This window comes from Rosa chinensis, chromosome 7 (genome assembly GCF_002994745.2).
Source record: "Rosa chinensis cultivar Old Blush chromosome 7, RchiOBHm-V2, whole genome shotgun sequence".
Classification (NCBI taxonomy): Eukaryota; Viridiplantae; Streptophyta; class Magnoliopsida; order Rosales; family Rosaceae; genus Rosa; species Rosa chinensis.
In genome coordinates this window covers 57276095-57297650 of record NC_037094.1, presented here as the reverse complement: position 1 = coordinate 57297650, position 21556 = coordinate 57276095, and the positions used below count along the sequence as shown (strand labels likewise).

The following is a 21556-nucleotide window of genomic DNA, read 5'->3' as shown; positions in this document are numbered from 1 at the left end:
ACTATCACGATATTGAAATGCCACTAGAACAATTACACGGAGCTGCTAACTTGAAATAATGAAAATGAAAATAGAAGCTATTGACATCATGTTGAAAAGATACTAACATAGACATAGAAAGATACTATCACTATGTCGAAAAGCCGCTATAACAGTTATAAAGAGTTACTAACTGCAACAAATAACATACAAGAAATGGTTCATTATTCATCAATCAAAATACATCACAACACCATCAGAAAACAGAATTCAACCACAAAAACAAAAATACAAACCAGACTAAAACACCATCAAAAACATACATACCATAAGATCAAAATTGAACAATGAGACAGAAAATTAAGATCCAATTTCATTACCATAACTCAAAACAATACAAAAGCTACTCAGAAATCAAAACAATTGTAAAATTCATAGTAATTGCCCAAATCAAACCAAAGCTATCAAACTGAATGAAAAAAAAAATACAAGAGTTTCTGCCATTTCCAAAAACAGTAGCAATACATGATTCAAACCACAAATCTCTAAGAAAATCAAAAACTTAGCACAACGAACCATAGAACGATCAATTCCGGTGAGCTATATTCCGGCGACGTGGCAGTACAGTACCTTTTTCTTGGCCTCTTCCTCCTCTCTGTGCTTTTGGAAGGGAATCTTCTTCCGCGTAATGGAAAGGAGCACAGTTTGCATCAAATTCTGAAATTAGTTAACGCCGATTCATCAATTAAATAAAATTTGCATACAGCATGAAAAATAGATATCATTCTAAGCTAGGAATTTCAAAAGCCGATCTCCGAACCAAATCTACTTACCGAGTTTGCAGGCTTGAAGCTCAAGCTATGGAGGAGGACGACTGTACGATCAAACCACACTTAAGATGGAGGAATCTGAGGGAGTCGTCGAGGGAGCTTGAGACGGAGACGTGGCCGGTGGAGTTGAGAGGAAGAGGAGAGAATCGGAGACCTGGTTCTGGTCGCCATCGTGCATCAGAGATCCATTTTCTGCGTCCGAGATCTAGTCGCGAAACGGCGCGTTTGTCAGGGATTCAGTTCCAGTCGCTGACGTGAAGGTGGAGAGGAGTGTTTCGCCGGAGAGAGAGAGAGAGAGGCAGAGGAGAGAATCGGAGATCTGGTTCCAGTCCGCGTCGTACATCAGAGATCCAGTTCGTGCGTCAGAGATCCAGTCGTGAAACGGCATCGTACGTCGGAGATTCAGTTTCGATCGCCGACGTGACGGTGGAGAGGAGTATTTCACCGGAGACGGAGGGGGAGAGAGAAAGAGAGAGAGTTCAGAATTCTTTTTTTGTAATTGGGAAGAGATATGAGAAATTTTGTTTGTTATAAGGTGGATGGGCAAAATTGTCATTGCTGAAAATAATTTGGGTCTGAAATGGCCTTATTTGTACAAAAAACAATAGGTGGCCTTATGGCTAATTAAAGTTTCAAAGTGACACTTATGAATAATTTTCTATATTTTTAAAGGGTCAAACCCACACCATGTTTTTCTTATTTTAAAAGAAAACAAATATATTATATTAAGAAATCCTTCAAAGCAATTGGCTAGCCAAGCTAAAAGAGGTCCAGAAAAAAGTGGGGTACTGTTCTACCAGCTAGCTTAGTAGTAACGGTGACATTTGCAAATGAGAGTCCGGTATTAGTGTTCAGTGTACTGGATCAGCTGGACTAATTTAAGGCTTTGAGATTGTTTTGTAGAAGTGTTTTTGTTACCTAGCACTTCCATCAAAAATTTCAAGTCTTTTACGTAAGAGATCGAATTTAAAGTAGGTGCTTCTAGAAAACACATGCTAAATATTTTAATGATGTTCTCACTGATTTTTTTAAGATAATTTTTCTATAAACATTTTATTTATGTAATATAAAGTATGGGTCTCACAGAAAAATACACACTAATTGAAAATTTTCAATCAGTGAGGCACCTTCCAAATGGGACAGAAATAAAATATGTGAGTGTAGGGTAGCTATTGAGCCACACAGATATCAGCGACTATTAGAGTTTATATTCACTTATTTCAATCCGTGTGTATAGTCATTTTTGCTAGTAGTGTATTATGAAAAGCTTCTATAACTCAAAAATCATTTCTCACTTTTTGCCAAACTCGGTCCAATATTTTTGATATTCTAATTTTGTTTTTAAGAATAATCATAAACTGAACCTAAGAGTGAGTAATAATTCGTTGCTAAATGTGGAAATTACTTGCGATTATATATGGTTGTCAATTTGTCATATACTCGTCAGCAGCACTGAATTGTTCAAAGCAGAAGTGATCAGCTCCACCTACTACTTCACTCTGTCTATGACATCCATGTTCGTGTAATCGTGTCAACTATAATTGCAAGGAAGAACTTCTCCAATACCTTGATCCTACCACGCACTCTTTCTATAAATAAACATAGTTTCCATCTGATTTCTTGTTTTAAATTTCAAGAGGGCGAGACAAGTGCATATATAATTTTAAGGATTAAATATTGTTTACTCCCTATACCGATAGGTTTTCATCGTTTCAGTCCATGACTTTTGAATTTCACCTAAAAAGTTCCTGAACTCTCAATTTCATTCAAATTGGTCTCTGCCGTCAAAATTTTCTGTTAAAGTTGCTGAAAATGTCTATTATGCCCTCACTTACTTTTTTTTTTAATTTATTTTTTCTCTGTTTTATTTCTTTTTTTCACTTCACCTCTTGAAGGACTGTGGATTGGAACCATCTTGATGAGGAGATGAACAAAAGGAGGCGAAAGAGCCGGAAGAAAAAGAGGTAAAAAGAAAAAAAATAAAAAAGAGAGGAAGAGAAATATATATATATATATATATATATATATATATATTAGTAAATGAGGGTATAATAGACTTTTTAGGAGAAGATAACAGAGTTTTTGACGGATGCTTGACGGCATGGACTAATTGGAAGGAAATTAGGAGTTCAAGGACTTTTTAGGTGAAAATCAAAGGTTAGGGACTGAAACGAAGAAACCATATAAGTACAGGGAGTAAGCAATATTTAACCCTAATTTTAATTGGTCTCCTCTACTCGATCTCTATCTATCTAGTGAATGGATTAGGTCCACGAGCTTCATCCTCATTAATTTTATTAACAAAAATAATGTGAAAAATCAAGGTATTATAACAAAGTATCAAAGGCAATGGATCTGAATCGACCCAACTCTAATGGAGTCAAATTCTTGAAGTCAATGAGCTAACGAACATTGAGTGTCTGAAATTAACGCAAACGAGAAAAGGGCATTAGAATCAGCATGGTATTCGTGTAATGGAAGAAAGAAATTAAAGCGATTGTATTAATCATGTGATCAAAAATGTACATAGATTCCACTTGAAACTTGTGATCGAAGGAAATTAAGCTAGTAAATTCTTACGTACTGAGATATAGCAGCTACTCATGTCTAGCTCCATATATGGATATGATGGGATTTTCAAGTTATCCTTGTATATTGACTTGAAATGGAAAGGATGTGATTATTTGAAAAAGGAGCAGCAACAAATCATTGTATGATTTTTCTAGAAATTTGGATGATTTTTTTGCGTACGAACGATGCATGGGTCTCTTTCTTGATCATCAATCCAAATTGAATGGTCATTGGTGGTTTCCTTTAATTTTGTGGCTTCATTTTCAGTTGAAAAAGATAATGTGATACCCCAGAAATTCGTTATTAATTTTTGATGATTTTTCAAAAATTATTAAGTTGGTTGTTAGGACGATTAAGTGGTTCATGGGTGGAGTGAAATTATTTTCAGACGAATAATTACTCGGAACGCTTCGTTTTAGGGAGTTCAAGGGTTGACTTTTTTTACGTTAAGCTTCTCCGAAAACTTCCATCAGGAAGGTCATAGAGCGCGTTGATACGAATTCGTGGACATATGGCACGCATAAATCAGATATCGTATGAGAAAGTTATGGTCAACAAAAGAAATTTCTATTTTCAAAAATTTTGGTATAAATAGTTTTTTCCCGGAATTTTTCATAATTCCCAGAGTTTCCAAATTTGGAAACTTTACATTCCGTTTTCTCTCTCGGTTGAAAACCCTCACTATCCCAGAAACCTGACTGACTCGATCTGTATCCAGCCGACCCAACCCGAAGTTTCCGGCCGCGCCACCATCCCAAAACTGCTTGTCGTGGTGTCACCGTCCTCCCTACCAACATCTCTTGCATTGATTGGGGCCACAGGTGGTGGATCGAAGGCCAACAGTGCGTAGCGGCGGCCTGACGTACGGTAGCCAGGCAGATTCCGGCGATGATAGGGGTTGAAATTACCCACGTTTTGAAGCTCTCTTCCTCCTGATTCCATCCATATATACCAGTCTTGAGGTCCGATTCAAAGTGTGGTGATCAGAATCCCGATTTGAAGTTCTTGAGCTTTTGGCGGCAATCGAAGGCCATCTAGGCCAAATTGGCCTTAGCCCCAGGTAAGAAAGTTGCTCCCCTTGATGTACTTTACATTTTGGACAATTAGATTGACCTTGTTTTGAGGTTGGTACGACGGTGCGTCCGGTCATGTTTAAAGCAGTTTCTTACTCTATTATCATCTACTCGTCGATATGAGCATTTTGATATATGATTTGTAACATTTGGAGATCGATTGATCATGCTAGGGTCTTTCGTAATTTTGATTCGTTCGGTTTTCGATCTATGAGGATCCAATTGTTGGATCGACTTGTCATTTTGATATATCGACCCTAAGAGTTTTTCGAGACTTTGGGAAGTCTTAGATGAAGTTTCTTCTCAATTGACGTAGTTTTCGGGCTTTAGTTCGTGTGTTTTGAATTTAGATGCTTTCGTACCACAAATGCTAGTAAGATGTGACCTTGATATGATTAGGTATGTGGAAAGTGTGTTGAGCGGGATTGCGGTGATTAGTGCTTATCTCGGTTTGTGTATGAAGACGCAGAGGGATTTAGAGGTGAGTAAACCTCACAATGTTCATTTACGAACAAAGTTACCTTATCGTCTTGGAGTTATTTATTTAACTATGACTATATAGTTGGTATTAGTGGCATTCCTGAGTGAATGACTACATGTGTGTGTTGTAAAAAATATGGGACGGAATTCCTGTAACATTAAAATAAAATAATATGAAAATATCTTAGCAAATAAGAATAATGATATAGATGAGAAACTAAAATGAAGTAAGAAAATAATATAATATATAGATTTTATATAGGAAAACTTATCGAGTCGAGGCGTGCAAGCGCACTATCCTAAGAGAAGATTCGTCCCCTACTGCACATGGTTGAATGACGAACTTCCCCAAGATACAACAACTCTTCGAGCTCCTTCGTGCAACTAAGAAGCCCCATTGAACATTTATCACCCGTGCACTCAAAACGGTGTATAAGTAAAGTATGTATATGTATAGTTTGTAAGAATATCTTTGGTAGAGGTATATGGCTAGAGTGGTTGCATTATGGTGGATTATACCGTCATGTATACCCTCATTATCCGACAATCTAAACTCCCACACATGTGCATGTTTCATGTCTCACCATATGCCTTCCAACCATAACCACGTACCCTTATATAGGACACATTACCATGACCATCAATAGCCTCATTAACCATATAACGGTCAAATAATAATCATATATTTAAAACATAAAACCGTTAAACCATAAATAGAGAAATAAACACAAAATAAATAAAGAAATAAATAAAATATATTTTAATTTTAAATCATAAAATTTCCAACAATCCCCCACTGATTTAAAATTAAAATAAAATCATTTAAAACAAAATAATTGAGTGTTTTTATTGTGCAATCGGCATAGGTACCTTTCGGGTTTGAACCTAGCTTGGTGTGATAGTCTCCATTTGAGGAACCAAAGTGACACAGTCTTGAACTTTGATATCTTTGACCAAACTTTAACATATCACACACAGAGTACAGATAATTAGACAGGTTCGCGTGTTGGAGCATTTATGGCCGTGCATGTATCTTGATTCTCATGAGAGTATTAGAGAACAGCCCAATTCTCATTGTCGCGGCCTCACGAACAACTCGCACTTAGGTGAGTTTTCCAAGGGTAGGTGTGCTCGGACCCCGCGGGAGTTTGCCCGTCTCGAAACTCATTCAGGGTATCATTGTTTTCCCTTCCTAACGTCACATTTAATATAACACTTAATGCCTTAGGGATGTACAGGATAATATGTCTTTTGGATATATCCTTAAAATTTATGTGTGCTATATTTGAGTCACGCAGTTTGGATTGTTTCTACCACATTGAACTTCCTTCATGGGATCTCCAATCACAGAAGTTGGGTTACCTCCCTAGGTGACTCCCTTATGGGCTTAAGCACATTCCCCTTCAGCAATTATATATATATATATATATATATATATATATATATATATATAGTCTCCTCCTCTGCGAGGCATGTTTATATGACTTTTGTCATATTATATTTATTTTTGGTTATATTTTGTTTGTCACTTAGCTCGCAAAACCTGCATTTTAATTTGTCTGCAAGCCTCAAATAAACCATCAGCCACAATTCTTACAGGAGTGTTTTCCTCGATATGAGGACAAGAAAATTGATAACTCTGCACTGTTTATTTAATGATCACGTAAGATAAAATGCTGCGAGTGTTACCCCCACATTACCATAGGGCATTTAAAAATATCATTGAAGTAAATAGTAAATGATGACTAGAAATATAGATCATAACCTCCACACTACTTGATATTAAATGTTCTTAAAGACATGTTTATAAATATTTACAGGAGTTATAGCTAGAGCTTACCCCCACATCACCAAGATAGATGCTCTTCATGAGAGAATTATACTTGTAAGTCATAACAAAATCAGTTATGTAAAAGTCTTAATAATAAACATTAAAGAATACTAATGAAATAGTTAAAATTTTAAATAGTAACCCCCACTATTGAAATTTAAAATAGCTTCTTACCGACTCATTAAAGCAAAATGAAATCTTCTCACAAACTGAACTTACAAGTATCCTTGGAGCATTCTAGTCTATGAGATAACCAATAGCATATGTATATCTCGTAATGTATCTACAAATTAAATTTTGAGAGTAAAAGAAAAACATACCATCACTATTTCTTTCTCTGCAATTAATAACTCAAGAACTCAATCAATATTACTGCTAATAACTCTAGAAAAATCTAATAATGAGACAAAATTAATACTTATCACCAAAACTTGGAATAGCATCATTTTAGATATGAAAGAAAATATAGACGACTATTAATTATGATATGCAACTCCAACGAAATATAAGCTACTCGAAACAAAAGGCAAATGCCATTTGTAATTGACCTGACAACATATAAAGAGTTGCAATAGACTTTAGGTCAATCACATTTAAGTTTAAATTATTGACATATTCAATAGTATGCAAAAGATTTACTACCATGTACATAAGTGCAATGAAATAATAACTCATATAATTCAAACAGTATCTCATATTTGAGATGTACATACCTCAATAGTAACACGTTTCTTTACCGTTATTGCTCACGGTAATATTTGTTGATTGCCAAAACAAATTAAAACAAGAAATAGCTAAACTGATATTCTGACAGAACTAATTGCCATTAAACACAATTATGCTGGCATGCAAGAAACATATGCCTACAGTCTACAAACTATTATGCAACATATAATTTACGGTGAAATAAATATTATTATTATCATGCAACTGACAAGGATTTTTCCAGGTGACCAATATTATGCATGAAAATTTAGTTACAATGTCGACAAAGATAAAGATATCTGCTACCCAACTAGTACCATAGTAGCAGTTCTGGTGGGTACGAAAGATCTTGATAGAATACAGACAAATATGTATTATACTTGGGAAATATAACAAGTTAAGCAAGGTTGTCACATAGTCATCAATCACAAACCGGCAATTAACAATCAAAATAATTGTAATTGGTTAGTTGTCTATATACATATATGCACATATGAAGGTATTCAACAACCCAAAAAATTGTCACTAAGATATGAAGGGAATGATAGCTTCATACGATAGACATTAGATACCTGATGGTAGAATAAACAAGAGACAGTAGAATACTAGCTAGAATAGAATTAATGACAAACCATTTCATACTCCCTGGTAATTATAACCTTGATGTTAAATAATAGGACACCTGATTACATGTTGTAGTTTGCCATAGTTGCACAAGACCATAATGCTTGTATTACTTTTCTTTTAACTGCCTCTTCGGAACTAAACAAGGATTCCGTTCGAATCTTCTATTAGATTGTTGTAAAAAATATGGGACGGAATTCCTGTAACATTAAAATAAAATAATATGAAAATATTTTGGCAAATAAGAATAATGATATAGATGAGAAACTAAAATAAAGTAAGAAGATAATATAATATATAGATTTTATATAGGAAAACTTATTGAGTCGATGCATGCAAGCGCACTGTCCTATGAGAAGATTCGTCCCCTACTGCACAGGGTTGAATGACGAACTTCCCCAAAGATACAACAACTTTTCGAGCTCCGTCGTGCAACTAAGAAGCCCCATTGAACATTTATCACCCGTGCACTCAAAATGGTGTATAAGTAAAGTATGTATATGTATAGTTTGTAAGAATATCTTTGGTAGAGATATTTGGCTAGAGTGGTTGCATTATGGTGGATTATACCGTCATGTATACCCTCATTATCCGACAATCTAAACTCCCACACATGTGCATGTCTCATGTCTCACCATATGCCTTCCAACCATAGCCACGTACCCTTATATAGGGCACATTACCATGACCATCAATAACCTCATTAACCATATAACGGTCAAATAATAATCATATATTTAAAACATAAAACTGTTAAACCATAAATAGAGAAATAAACACAAAATAAAAATAACCCCCAAAACAAATAAAGAAATAAATAAAATATATTTTAATTTTAAATCATAAAATTTCCAGCAGTGTGTGTGTGTGCGTGCGCGCGTGCTAAGGAGGTCCTTAACTTAGCTTAAGGAACGGATTTCCACATTTTGACCACTTTTCGATCGCATATTCATATCTGAACCGTTTAGTTTTTAGGTATATATGAGTAGATCACTTATGAAAATTTTCAGCCAAATTCATGATCGTTAAGACATCCAAAACTGTAATTTACATGAATGGTTCAGGTTGGACAGATTCGGTTCGTTCGTGTAGATTGTAGTTTTGGATGCCTTAACGATCATCAATTTGGCTCAAAATTTGCAGAAGTGATCTATGGGTGATGAAAGTAATATGCATGATTGTGTTCATATTATTGTTTTGAGATGTGACTTTTCAAGAAACATTATTGTGGAAAAGATATTTTTTATTTTTTGAAAAGTATCAAGATAGGTGTAACATTTTTGAGTCAAGCGTGACTTATTTTAAATGTATTGGTCGATCTTTGTACCAAGAGTCACAGATAGTGATCAGGGAAGGGAAAATATTTTATTAGATTTATGTAACATGTTTAGGTCTTGTGCGACTTATTCAAATGTTCTATCTGAAAACCAGATGTCACAGATGGTGTCAAAGACATGTAATCAGGAACCAAGTCTTTGGCCGGGCATTGGTTACGATCAATTAGAGATCTAGTCTGTTTGTCAGGGTATCTCATGGGGGTAACAGTTGTGGTTACTTGAGACTCATGAGTACATGTTTTAAACGAGAGTCTTGAGAGTATTCTTTCTTTTATTGTCCATGAGGGACCTTGATTTTCATATTTGAATTTTTGAGATTTCAATCAATATGATTTGTCACGGAGTGACACGTGTTTTCTTTTGAGAAAAACGTGTTGTGTTTTGGAAAAGAAAACAAGGCATAAGTTGCTTGCGTGAGTTGTTTCCTCAAGTTGAATTGAGTGGATTTATCGCGATTTGTGCGAGTTGCTTCCTTAACTTGAATTGAGTGGATTTATCACGATTTGTGTGAGTAGCTTCCTCAATTTGAATTGGGTGGATTTATCGCGGATTATGTGATTTTGTAATTCGCTTTCGAAAATGAAAATGATTTCAAACATTACATGAAGTGGTTTTGTTTTGAACTATGATCATGAAATTGAATGCTGAATTGAAGTCTGAGCATATAGATTTTGTCACTAGTGGACTTGCTGATGCATGCTATTCAATGATGAGAAATTGACAGTTGATGCTGTGAAATATGCTTATTGATTATTAGGTTGAGATGACTTAAGCATGTATTCTGTTTTTGGTTATTGAGTTTACTCATATAAGCTTGCAAAAGCTTACCGGGTTTGTTGTTACAACCCGGTGCACTATTCCATGGTGTAGAGGTTTATTCTGCAGGTAAGGTGAACGAGGTTGACGCCGTAGAACTTCCTTACCGTTGTAGTGGTAGGTTTATTAGTTATTACCTAACTATGTTATTCACTTGTTAGTCTTCCGATGTGTAATTAGTGTAGTGTGTGCGTTTACTTATTGAATTGATGTTTCATTTTAATTTGTAAACTTTGTATAATATAATATGTGACTCTAAAGAACGAATCTATATTCACATTGTGGGTTCGGGACATTGTTGGTTGCCTTTGTTTAAAGGAAAAATTTCACAGCTATTTAGTATTGATGTCCTAACCATCATGCCTGGAGCATTTGTATTTGATTTAATTGTATTATTATTTGTGATTGAAATTCGGGACGTGACAAATAAAGAGTTTTTGATGGATCAGTAGCTAGTCAATGTACTTCTTATACTTGTTATAGAAGACGAATTAGGTATATTCTACTTGTAACTATATGAAGAGACCATGAAAGACACACAATTTAGATCTAATTAAGAAGAATACATCAACTTTAAAGTGCAACAAAGACAAATCAAGTCTTATGATGTTCAAATTTGATTCGAACAATATTTCTTAATTTCAAATGTACTTAGCATATATAGCTTCAAAACAATATAGATCTTTTGTATCGCTGCAAAGAATGACCAATTGTCACTATTGTGTCAGCTGTAGCTGAAGTCTGATTTCAACGTATTCTAAGTTTGAAATTTGGCTCTAGCTAGCCAGTAGCCACATTTTTTTTTTGAGGGCAACGGAAGACTAATCCATTGATGGTAAATCATACGACCTCACTCGGTCAAGCATGAAGGGTACATAACACCCTTCATATTACAACGCATGCTCATGAAGAGAACTAAATCTAAAAGAAATCCAGAAAACTAAAGTCCAAAAGACTAAAAACCTAAAGGAATTGCTGAAAAAACAATGCATAATTTAAAAACCCCCTAATCCTACACTGCCCTAAAATGGAACCAATGTCCTGAACATCTTGACGCCTAAGACCCTTCTGGTGTACGTCGCAACATTCAACACACCCACGACAACATGCTAGGAACAGGTGCAGGATAGAGAGCAGGACAGACCACTCCCAAGAAGCCCAAACCCGACCGAGAGTGAGAAAATAGGGAAATTGGACTAATTAGGCCCAAATGGGCTAATCAGACCCAATTCATTGGACTGCAACTCGGCAGTCCATGAAGGAAAAGGGCCAGGACCCGCTGCCCAAACCCTACGTTCCCAAACCCTTGCTGACCAGATCTGGAACCTCCAAGAAGCCGTCCACCACCCCCTCGTCAGTCCGGTGGCCTCCCCAGGCAGGGGGCCATAGCAACCATCGCATCACCTACCAAAATTGCTCGCTGCAACTATCTGGCCCTGCAAACACGAACCAAAGCCTTAGTGGACGTCTCCTTCTCGCCGAGCCGCCCGAAGAAGGTCCGCAAGGATCCGAGCCGCCTTCAACTGAACGTCGCCGGTCGACGTAACTCGCCTTGACAAAACAATCTGAATCGACGCCGTCGTTCAACCTAACAGCACCGCAGCATAGGTGACTGCTGTGCTACAGTACGACGATGGAACCAGAGCTGCAAACTCCAACCCCAGCACCAAATAGCCCGATCTTATCACGGGTCCGACGCCTCCACCAACAAGCCTGCTACGTTCACAGAAAGAGAACGACGCCGGAAGCGCCCTGTAGCATGCAGAAAACCCTCCGGTAGCCGCCGCCCTGCTACACAAAACCCTAGATTTCGGTATACTAAGCTCCGAGTTTTCGGAGCGTTTTTAACACAATATGGGGTGCTTATTAGCCAGTAGCCACATTGAGTGTAAAGATCTCGAATTTAATCTTTACTTAATTTAGTTAGAGCAAATTCAACAGATTCCCTATAATTTTTGTATTATAGAGAAGCAAAAGTCAAACCTTTAGGCTATTTTTCTTCTCCAACTCCAACAGATTCTCTAGTTTACAGTAATCTATAAAATCTCTATATTCTTCTTTAAAATTTTGGAGTTTGCTGTAAATATAGGGAATTTGGTCTTCTCTCTCTCTCTCCTCACTTTCCCTAAAATAGAGATAGTTATAGGGAATCTGTTGGAGCAAAAGAGGCTTATTTTTCCCTAAAGTAGAGAAAAATCAAAATATAGGGAATCTGTTGGAGTTGCTCTTAATCCTTATTGGCAAGTCCGTCGGCAATGGTGTCTTTACGGTACAATGATATATCGGTACATTAAGTAGACTAATTCGATATAGAGATAGACTAGCTCGATATAAACATAGACTAATTTGAGATTAAGTCAAGCTAGTTTACTTATGTATGTAGTAAGTCTAATCTATATCAAATCTCTTCTATCTAATGTATTAGTTCATTAAAATGATTAATCTATCGTAGAATTTTCTGATGAATCTCCTCTATCTAATATTCTAATGTATTAGTTCATTAAAATAATTAATCTAGGGGAGTGAAATTTACACACCCAGAATTACAATCTGCATTCCCTTTCTTATTTTAATATTTTTATATATTCTGATTACATGGCTTTCCCACATTACCCTTGTTATTATTATTGTGTCTTTCACTAATTTATGACGCTCTCATCTCTCTTCCTTCCTTCTCAGGGGCGGATCTAGGACTAGGCTTGGGTGGGCTGGAGCCCGTCCAAGATTTTTAGGCTTAAAAAAAAAATTAGATGTATACTTAATTGATGTGGGTTTAAATGTTTAATTGATGTGGATAAGCGGGTTTAATTGATTTCAAAACTTATCAAGGTCGATCAGTGGGTCTTCTTTCTGCTATGCAATTGTTGTGGGTTTAATTGATTTCAATACTTATCATTTTATCAATTGTTGTGCTATCTCAGTATCTCGGCCAGGAGCTTGGCCTCATTCGAATGTCGAGTAATCAGTTCAAGTTTATAGAGTTAAGTTTGCAGATTGGGCTTGGGTTTATTTGCTAGCTATTTCGTCCTATCCATGGCTTTATATTCAGAACAAACGTTTGGGTTGAAAAAAAAATCTATATATATATGATGTATGTTTGTTTAACGAAACCCACCCGAACTCTCACATTATCGAAGTCAAACTTCTCTCTGGCTCTCCCGTTCTCTCTGTCCATCACAAATTCTCATTCTTCTTCTTCACAAAAACGCCTAAATTACGGACTAAATTCAATCTTTGAACACTTGAACTCTCAGGTTCTCATCTCCCCACTCTTGTATTCACACACCTGTGCATAATTGTACTAAAAAATTTTTTTTGGGTTTCACCCAAAGGGACACATAAATATGTAGCCCTCCCTATTTTCGAATCCTAGATCCGTCCCTGTTTCTTCTTCAACGAACATCTCTCCACTCTTGTTCTTCTTCTTCTTCTTCTTCTTCATTGTCTTTCCTATTTCAATGCTATTTGTGAACTCAAACAAAGAAAGATAACAAACAATCTAAGGAAAAAGTTCACCAATCCCGTTTGGAAAACTAATGTTTCTTCCCCAGTTCGAAAATTACTTGGTGTAAGATCAACTAAATTTTTCCTTTGTTATCAATCTCTATGAATCTTCACTTGTCTATTGATTCAACAAACCCAAAAATCTTTCTCCCACTTCCTCTCAAAATCTCGATTTGCCTCTCAATAAAATGGGTTTTCTTTTGTTTTGAATAACTCAGCTATGAAGAACAAAAGTGCAGAACCCATAAAAAAAATAACAAATTTTGAAGATTTATGACTCAAATATTGGGAATAATCTGAGCATGAAATTGGGTGTTTGTGATCCTTGTTCATTGTATTCGTTGGGCAATGAATCTGGGAAATTTTGTTTAATTTGATCAACTACTTTTGGTCTTGAAGAATAGGCTGTTGATATCATATCCCATATCAAATCTCTCTCTAATAATCGACATCTATTCTCTTGATATTTTCTTTACAGTTTTTCTTCCCTTGAGACTCTCTCTACTTGATCTATTTAAGAAATAAAACCTGAGAATCGATCTTAGAGATCAGGTTCGAAAAAAAAAAAGGGAAAAGCAGAGAGAGAATCGCAAATTTTAGAAGTTTTAAGGGGCAACTGTGAAACAACAAAGAGATAAGGTGTATAAATAATATTAAAATAAAAAGGGAGAGTGCAGAATGTAATCCAAGGTATGCAAATTTCACCCCCTTAATCTATCGTAGAATTTTCTCGTGAATAGAGATATAGATGCATGCATGAGATACAGTTGTAATCGCTATCTTACAAAAAAGTCCAACTCTGCACCCGAAAACGTGTGAACATCGGGCCCACCTCAATAACACCTTCCCCTGAAAATCCATATCGAAAAGCGCTCCCCCATTTAAGGATATCAAACAATGGTTAGTTAACCTAACCCCGGTTAAAACCGTCGACTTCAACCTTTTTATACGACCCCATTCGTTCCTCTCTGACGCAGACCAAGACTGTACTAGTCTCTGAATTTCTTTAGTCACTGAAAACCAGCCATGGCTAACAACGCAGGTGAAAATGGAGACTTCAAGTTTGGTCGGATCGGAAGTATGGGCCGTCACGGACTTCCGAAGATCCAAACCCACCATGAGACCAAGGAGGTCTGCCACGACGACACTGCAACTCCGGTCAAAGCCAAGACAGTGGACGAGCTCCACTCTCTTCAGAAGAAGAGGTCATCGCAGCCCAGCACTCCCCACACCGCTACCGGGCAGCAAGGGTCGGCTTTCAACGCCATTTCCGAGGAGGATCGGCAGAAACAGCAGCTCCAGTCCATCAGGTGAGTAGCATACACATTATCAGTGACTGAAAATACGGTTTGTTTTATGGACTTGGATATTGGTACTGATATCTTGCGTGGATGGTGTTTTGTGAAAGTGCGTCTTTGGCGTCGCTGACGAGGGAGACGGGGCCGAAGGTGGTGAGAGGTGACCCGGCGAGGAAGACTGATGGGCAGAAAGCCGTGCATGTTGAGCATCATCTGTACGATAGTGCCCTCTTTGGGCTTAGTGACAGTGCTCTCAAGTTCACCCACATCCTCTACAACCTCTCTCCTGCTGGTAAATTTTACTTGCATGCCATTGATATCAGATCAATTTACCGTTATGTTTAATAGATTAAGAATATAAGAAAAGCTAGAATTCTTGGTTGTTTGAGGAATCATAATTTTTTACTAGAAAGTTGATGATGGTAGCTGATCAAATCTGAGCTCTGCCATTAGCTGATCATGTCAATGCTAGAATTGATATTAACCGACCATTTCACTATGAATTGGTCACCTAATATCTAATGAGTGTCTGACGCCGTTCAACCCCTGCATGTGAATTAGGCTCTAGCTACCAACTGCTCAATTTGAGAATGATCGGCTAAATATTATTCTTGTTAATTAAGCAGCAGCTTTCTGAATAGACTGGGATGAATTAAGATGGAAAAATTTTAGGAAAATTAGGATGGATCCGGGCTGAAATCGCCATTAAAATTTGATGTGTTCTATCTTGCAGAACTGTATGAGCAAGCTATCAAGTACGAGAAAGGTTCATTTATAACAGCATCCGGTGCCTTGGCCACACTGTCCGGAGCAAAGACAGGCCGTTCCCCAAGAGACAAACGAGTCGTGAAAGATGAAGAGACTGAAAATGAGCTTTGGTGGGGAAAGTAAGTGCCAATTGCTTCCACTGCTACATCTGAATCTGATGCATGATATCACATAGATTCAGTTATTGCAACTTTGCACATTTTAGATTATGCTAATTCATTAACTTCAATAATGTTAGGGGTTCACCAAACATTGAAATGGATGAACACACTTTCTTAGTGAACAGAGAAAGAGCTGTTGATTACCTGAATTCTTTGGACAAGGTACATATTCAAATCACCACATGGCCACATGTTCATATCTCTCCCGTCTTTTCATTTTGAATGAGTCAAGACTTGATTGTTTAATTACCTTCATATTTTGTTAAACAAATAGTATTAGTATTTTAATCAATTTGCTTATGAAATGGTCCAAAAATCATGGGCAGACGTGTCCATCAGCTGGCAATGACAGTTTACAAACTTGGATTGAGTGCATCCTTATCCAGTTCCTAAATCTAAGGGATATGCATATGTATTTTATTGTCTCCAGTCCAAAGCCGTCATCCATTGTCCCCGAACAATTGCTGTTTTATTTATTTATGCAGCTGATAATGCTATCTACGGATCTACCTTTGCCATCGTCTTTGCTTTTTTATATGAGGTTGAATAGCTAAATTGATATTTTAAAGAAAATGTTGACAAAAACATATCGAAGCCTTAGTGGGTTTGTTTGACCAATCACTCTGTATTCTTTGTGAAATTGTTTCACTCCTTTCATGATGAACTATACAGTCCTGTACTAAATGGAATAAAACATGGGACAAGAAGGTTAAATCCGAGAATCAGGCCAGATTAAAGAGATGAGATGTAAGTGCACTGTTACAGCTGCTGTGCTCAATTTGTGGTGGATTTTTTTTGGATCCTCAAAATGTCCTTGAATGGAGGTTGTCTTTTTATGATTGAACAAAAGTGAGGACAGAAGTAGTTAAATTTGGGATAACTGATGAGCATAAGCTTGGAGGAAAATTTAAATTGTTTGAATTTAGTACTGGAGGATTATGACCAACTCTCAGAGCTCTGTTTTTGCATCTGAAAAGCAAAAACTATTCAGAGTTAAATGTAAACATATTATTCTAGAGGTCTTCTTCCCCCCCCCCCCCCCCCCCCCCCCCCACACACACACACACATCCCAATGCCAGTTTATAGCAATGAGTTGTGCAAGACCTCAGGTCTCAGGATTTCGGAGCTTTGTTATTATTCATATATAACCTAGGGACCTGTCTTACGCAAGGAGTGAAGCAAAATAATTGTTTGACTTAAAATTTATAATTTTTCTTATGTTTGATCTGCTTCATCCAGTTTGGTAAAGTGTACTGTCTTCATTGGTGACTGCTGTCATGATAAATCTGGATTTCAGGTATTTGTGAATGATCAATTTTTGAACTGGGACCCAGAACATCGAATCAAAGTTCGAATTGTATCTGCAAGAGCTTACCACTCCCTCTTTATGCATAACATGTAAGTAATGAAACTGATATGATTACCTGAAATCTGTAAGGCTGCATTTCACAAATGGTAAGCCTTACTAGACTAGGACTCTAATACGTTTACTTTGTATCATTATGTTTTTCTAGTTTCACCTTTACTTAGAATTCAATAGGCAGTTGGTCAGTGCATAGCTTTATATAACAGCTTATAACTTATAAGACTGTTACTTGGTGTTCATATAATAACTGGCTTGGTGACAGGTGCATCCGACCCACTCCTGAAGAGCTGGAGGAGTTTGGTACTCCAGACTTCACAATATACAATGCTGGGCAGTTCCCATGTAACCGTTATACCCACTACATGACTTCCTCTACCAGCATAGATCTCAATCTTGCCAGAAGGGAAATGGTCATCCTTGGCACCCAGTATGCTGGTGAAATGAAGAAAGGCCTGTTTAGTGTAATGCACTATCTCATGCCTAAGCGACGAATCCTCTCCCTACATTCTGGCTGCAATATGGGGAAAGATGGCGATGTTGCCCTTTTCTTTGGCTTATCAGGTACACTCAGTCACTGGCTGATAAGTAGTCTCTTCTGTTTCTCTCCTTGACTCTTTGTTTAGATTCTTATATAGCTTTGTACCTGATGATATAAATATCGTTTGGGTCATCTGTCATAGGAACTGGGAAGACAACTCTGTCCACAGATCATAATAGGTATTTAATAGGGGATGATGAGCACTGCTGGAGTGACAATGGTGTGTCAAACATTGAAGGTGGTTGCTATGCTAAGTGCATTGATTTGTCGAAAGACAAGGAACCAGATATTTGGAACGCTATCAAATTTGGGACTGGTAAAAAGATGATACTATTGGACCATTGTTCTTTAAAGATTATGTGTTAGTTGCATCTGAGTCAAAAATTAACTGCTATTGACATTATTATTAAACATATGTGTTATACAGTTTTGGAGAATGTTGTGTTTGATGAGCATACTCGAGATGTGGATTATTCAGAGAAATCTGTGACAGGTAAAGATCATTCATAGCCTTTAATAAGCAGAACTCTGTTTAAGTAAACTTGAACTTATCATGAATTGCTTTTGCCACTGTTCCTTATAATAATTTTGAATCAGTTATGTAAATCTTTTGCACATATACATAGTGGACGTGACTTCAGAGTTGATAAATTATTTCCTTTATCAGATATTCCGGTATAAGTATGGATCCATATGTTAACTAGTGAGAATTTGATATATTTAATCTTGGTAAGAACATATTCATTTAGAGATTGTCAGACTATAGATAACAGAAACCATAGTGTTATTGTTCCTTAATCTTTATTATAGTCTAGCTTGTTTTATAAATGATAGAAAGTAAATAATATATTAGAGAATTTTGAAATGAATCATGTACACAACCTTTTCTGTACAAAAAGTATTCAGAACCAATATTGTTTCTTGCTGAATTTTGGTTTTACCATGACAAAATTTTTGCAGAGAACACCCGGGCAGCATATCCTATAGAGTACATACCAAATGCTAAAATACCATGTGTTGGTCCTCATCCGAAAAATGTCATTCTCCTGGCCTGTGATGCATTTGGTGTGCTCCCACCTGTGAGCAAGTTGAGTTTGGCCCAAACAATGTACCATTTTATCAGCGGCTACACTGCTCTGGTACTTATTCAAATTGAATTTCATTCAAAATTTTTACTTCTACTGGTTGCATGCATTGAATTTTATTGATAGGAATTCCAACTGAAAATAGGTTGCTGGAACTGAGGATGGTATCAAGGAACCACAAGCTACATTCTCAGCATGCTTCGGTGCAGCATTTATAATGATGCATCCAACAAAGTATGCAGCAATGTTGGCTGAAAAGATGAAAAAGCACGGGGCTACAGGATGGCTTGTGAATACAGGCTGGTCAGCAGGAAGGTATGAAAATTATATAAACAAAGTTTCGGGTTATACATTTTGATCTACCTATGTTGTCTTACATAGAGTTATTTTGCAGGTATGGAACAGGTAACCGCATCAAATTAGCTTATACCAGGAAGATTATAGATGCTATTCACTCGGGTACCCTTTTGAATGCAACCTACACCAAAACTGAAGTATTTGGACTTGAGATCCCCACTGAGATTGAGGGTGTACCCTCAGAAATTCTGGATCCAATAAACACTGTGAGTTTGCTCTCTTTTACTCAGTTAACTACTACATACTTTGGGATGATTTGTATTTGTATTAACATGTTAAATGTGAATTCTTTTCAATGACAGTGGTCAGACAAGAAAGCTTACAAAGAGACACTACTTAAGTTGGGGGGTCTGTTCAAGAAGAATTTTGAGGTATTCGTGAATCACAAGATTGGGAAAGATAACAAGCTCACAGAGGAAATCCTTGCAGCAGGTCCACTTTTTTGATCAGAGACTAGTGTGATTGTGGAGATCAAACGAAATGAAATAAAATATGCGCGCACAAACACACACATTTATGTGATTGATATCCTTGATTTCCTCGAGTGTAGCTTACTTTCCTAAAAAACGAACAACTTCATCACTATGTATAAAGAAAAAGTGAAAAGCTATTGTCTTTCTGTTTCTTTGGTTGTTCACTGTATGTTTGTTTTTTTTTTGAAAGTGGCACCCTGTATAGAGGAATCTATTGCTTCTTCTTGGGATATATGCAAAATGTTACCCACAGTCTATACCACTAGGCAGAGGGGACATGCTTCTATGATTACCATTTCTCATTAGCATATGCAGGATATATTGGATTTGTAATTACAGATCCTAGCTAGTGTAAAATACTTGAATTCATGATTTATTCCATGCCCTCTGAGCAAAAAGTATAGACAATCAAGAAAAAGATCAATACATAGACCAAGCTCAGCCTTATTTGCACGATTTCTTCTACGATTCGTCTCAGATTTATGAAAATTACCAGGTTTTTCCTGCCTTTTGGTCATTATGAGAATTGGAGTTTCGCGCACCTGTATACCTAGTCCACTCAGTTCATCTTCTTTTTTTCTTTCTTTTTTTTCAATGAACAATTAGAAGTAAATTTCAAAAAGATTGAATACCGCTGATATAGTTTCAAGTGATCAAAATAAGTTCTGTTTAGTGAAATAGTAGTAAATCGCAAACTATATTTGGTTGGAAACTAGTGATGTGAGTAGGAACCTGGCCAATACTAGATTTTCGAGTAAAGGAACCACACACCACATCTCCAAAGACCCTCTGAAGACTGACCTGAAGGGCCAAGGACAAGGAATAAGTTAACAAAAACGATAACAAGCAATTTTTTCAACTGGTCTTTAGATTAAAAAAAAAAAGGGTGCAATTAGACGACATTATTCTCACAAGGAAAACAAAGCAGATGTCACGTTGAGATGAAAACAAAACAAAAACAAAACAAGAGCAATGCTTTGTTCAGTAGAGTTTGGCAAATATATACAAAACACGTTTTGCGGTTTGAAAAACTGAAAGCTTCCATTACAATATTCTGATCATGTAATGTTTCTCCATACGTACAATATGCTTCCATCGCAATACCTTCCATTATATGTTTCTCCATTAGCATGCAATGCTTTGAAAAGACAATAGCTTCCAATACTCCTGGTGCTACACCTCACCACCTATACAAATTCTTAATAAACAAGAGGTAAGGACACCATTGTAGTCTTAATTAGCAGCTGCACATAGTTTCACAGCATATTTAAAATTGGGGTGTCCGTTACGTTGATGTGTAATCCCAACTGCATGGCAAAAGATATGTTGAACTCTTGATTGGTATCTTCTAGTACTCTGATAGCTATAAAGACCTGTTAGCGTGAGTCATGGTTTAATATTAGGAATAGAATATATTGTAATTATTCCGTAGTTAATACTTACCTGTTATATTCTTGTAATCCTCTCTATATACCTCCACTGTGAGATGAATAAGATATCAAACAATTTACTCTCTAAATCTCGTCTTGTTTGAGTTGGTATCAAAGCAAAGATCCGGAAGGGCTTTGTCTCTTTAGTTCTTTTTGTCTCATTCCGAGGAATTGGTGCAGAACCAAACCACTTTGTTTAGGTTTGATTTTGTCGTCCTCTATTGTTTATCTGGTCTTCGTCTCCTTAGAGACCGACTTGCTTCCCTATCAATCCAAACCGGGTCCACTGTGTCAAACCAACCACGCCGGCGTTCCAACCTCCACAGACT

The 21556-nt window shown here is 36.8% G+C and overlaps 1 protein-coding gene across 1 annotated transcript; it reads left to right on the top strand.

Annotated features, from left to right (window-relative positions):
- Nucleotides 1-14712: 14712 nt before the first annotated feature.
- LOC112175314 (phosphoenolpyruvate carboxykinase (ATP) 1) lies at nucleotides 14713-20107 on the top strand. Its single transcript, XM_024312988.2, has 12 exons — nucleotides 14713-15060; nucleotides 15159-15340; nucleotides 15782-15935; nucleotides 16055-16139; nucleotides 17276-17376; nucleotides 17607-17905; nucleotides 18025-18198; nucleotides 18310-18375; nucleotides 18843-19021; nucleotides 19113-19282; nucleotides 19362-19530; nucleotides 19627-20107. Exons 1-12 carry the CDS (start codon nucleotides 14777-14779, stop codon nucleotides 19768-19770), a joined length of 2007 nt encoding a protein of 668 aa, XP_024168756.1. The 5' UTR covers nucleotides 14713-14776; the 3' UTR covers nucleotides 19771-20107.
- Nucleotides 20108-21556: the final 1449 nt, after the last annotated feature.

Coding starts and splice junctions, on each gene's coding strand:
- LOC112175314 (XM_024312988.2), top strand. CDS start 14,777: ATGGCTAACAACGCAGGTGAAAATGGAGACTTCAAGTTTGGTCGGATC. Junction 19,022..19,112: donor TCAGCGGCTACACTGCTCTG/GTACTTATTCAA, acceptor AACTGAAAATAG/GTTGCTGGAACTGAGGATGG. Junction 19,531..19,626: donor TTCTGGATCCAATAAACACT/GTGAGTTTGCTC, acceptor TTTCAATGACAG/TGGTCAGACAAGAAAGCTTA.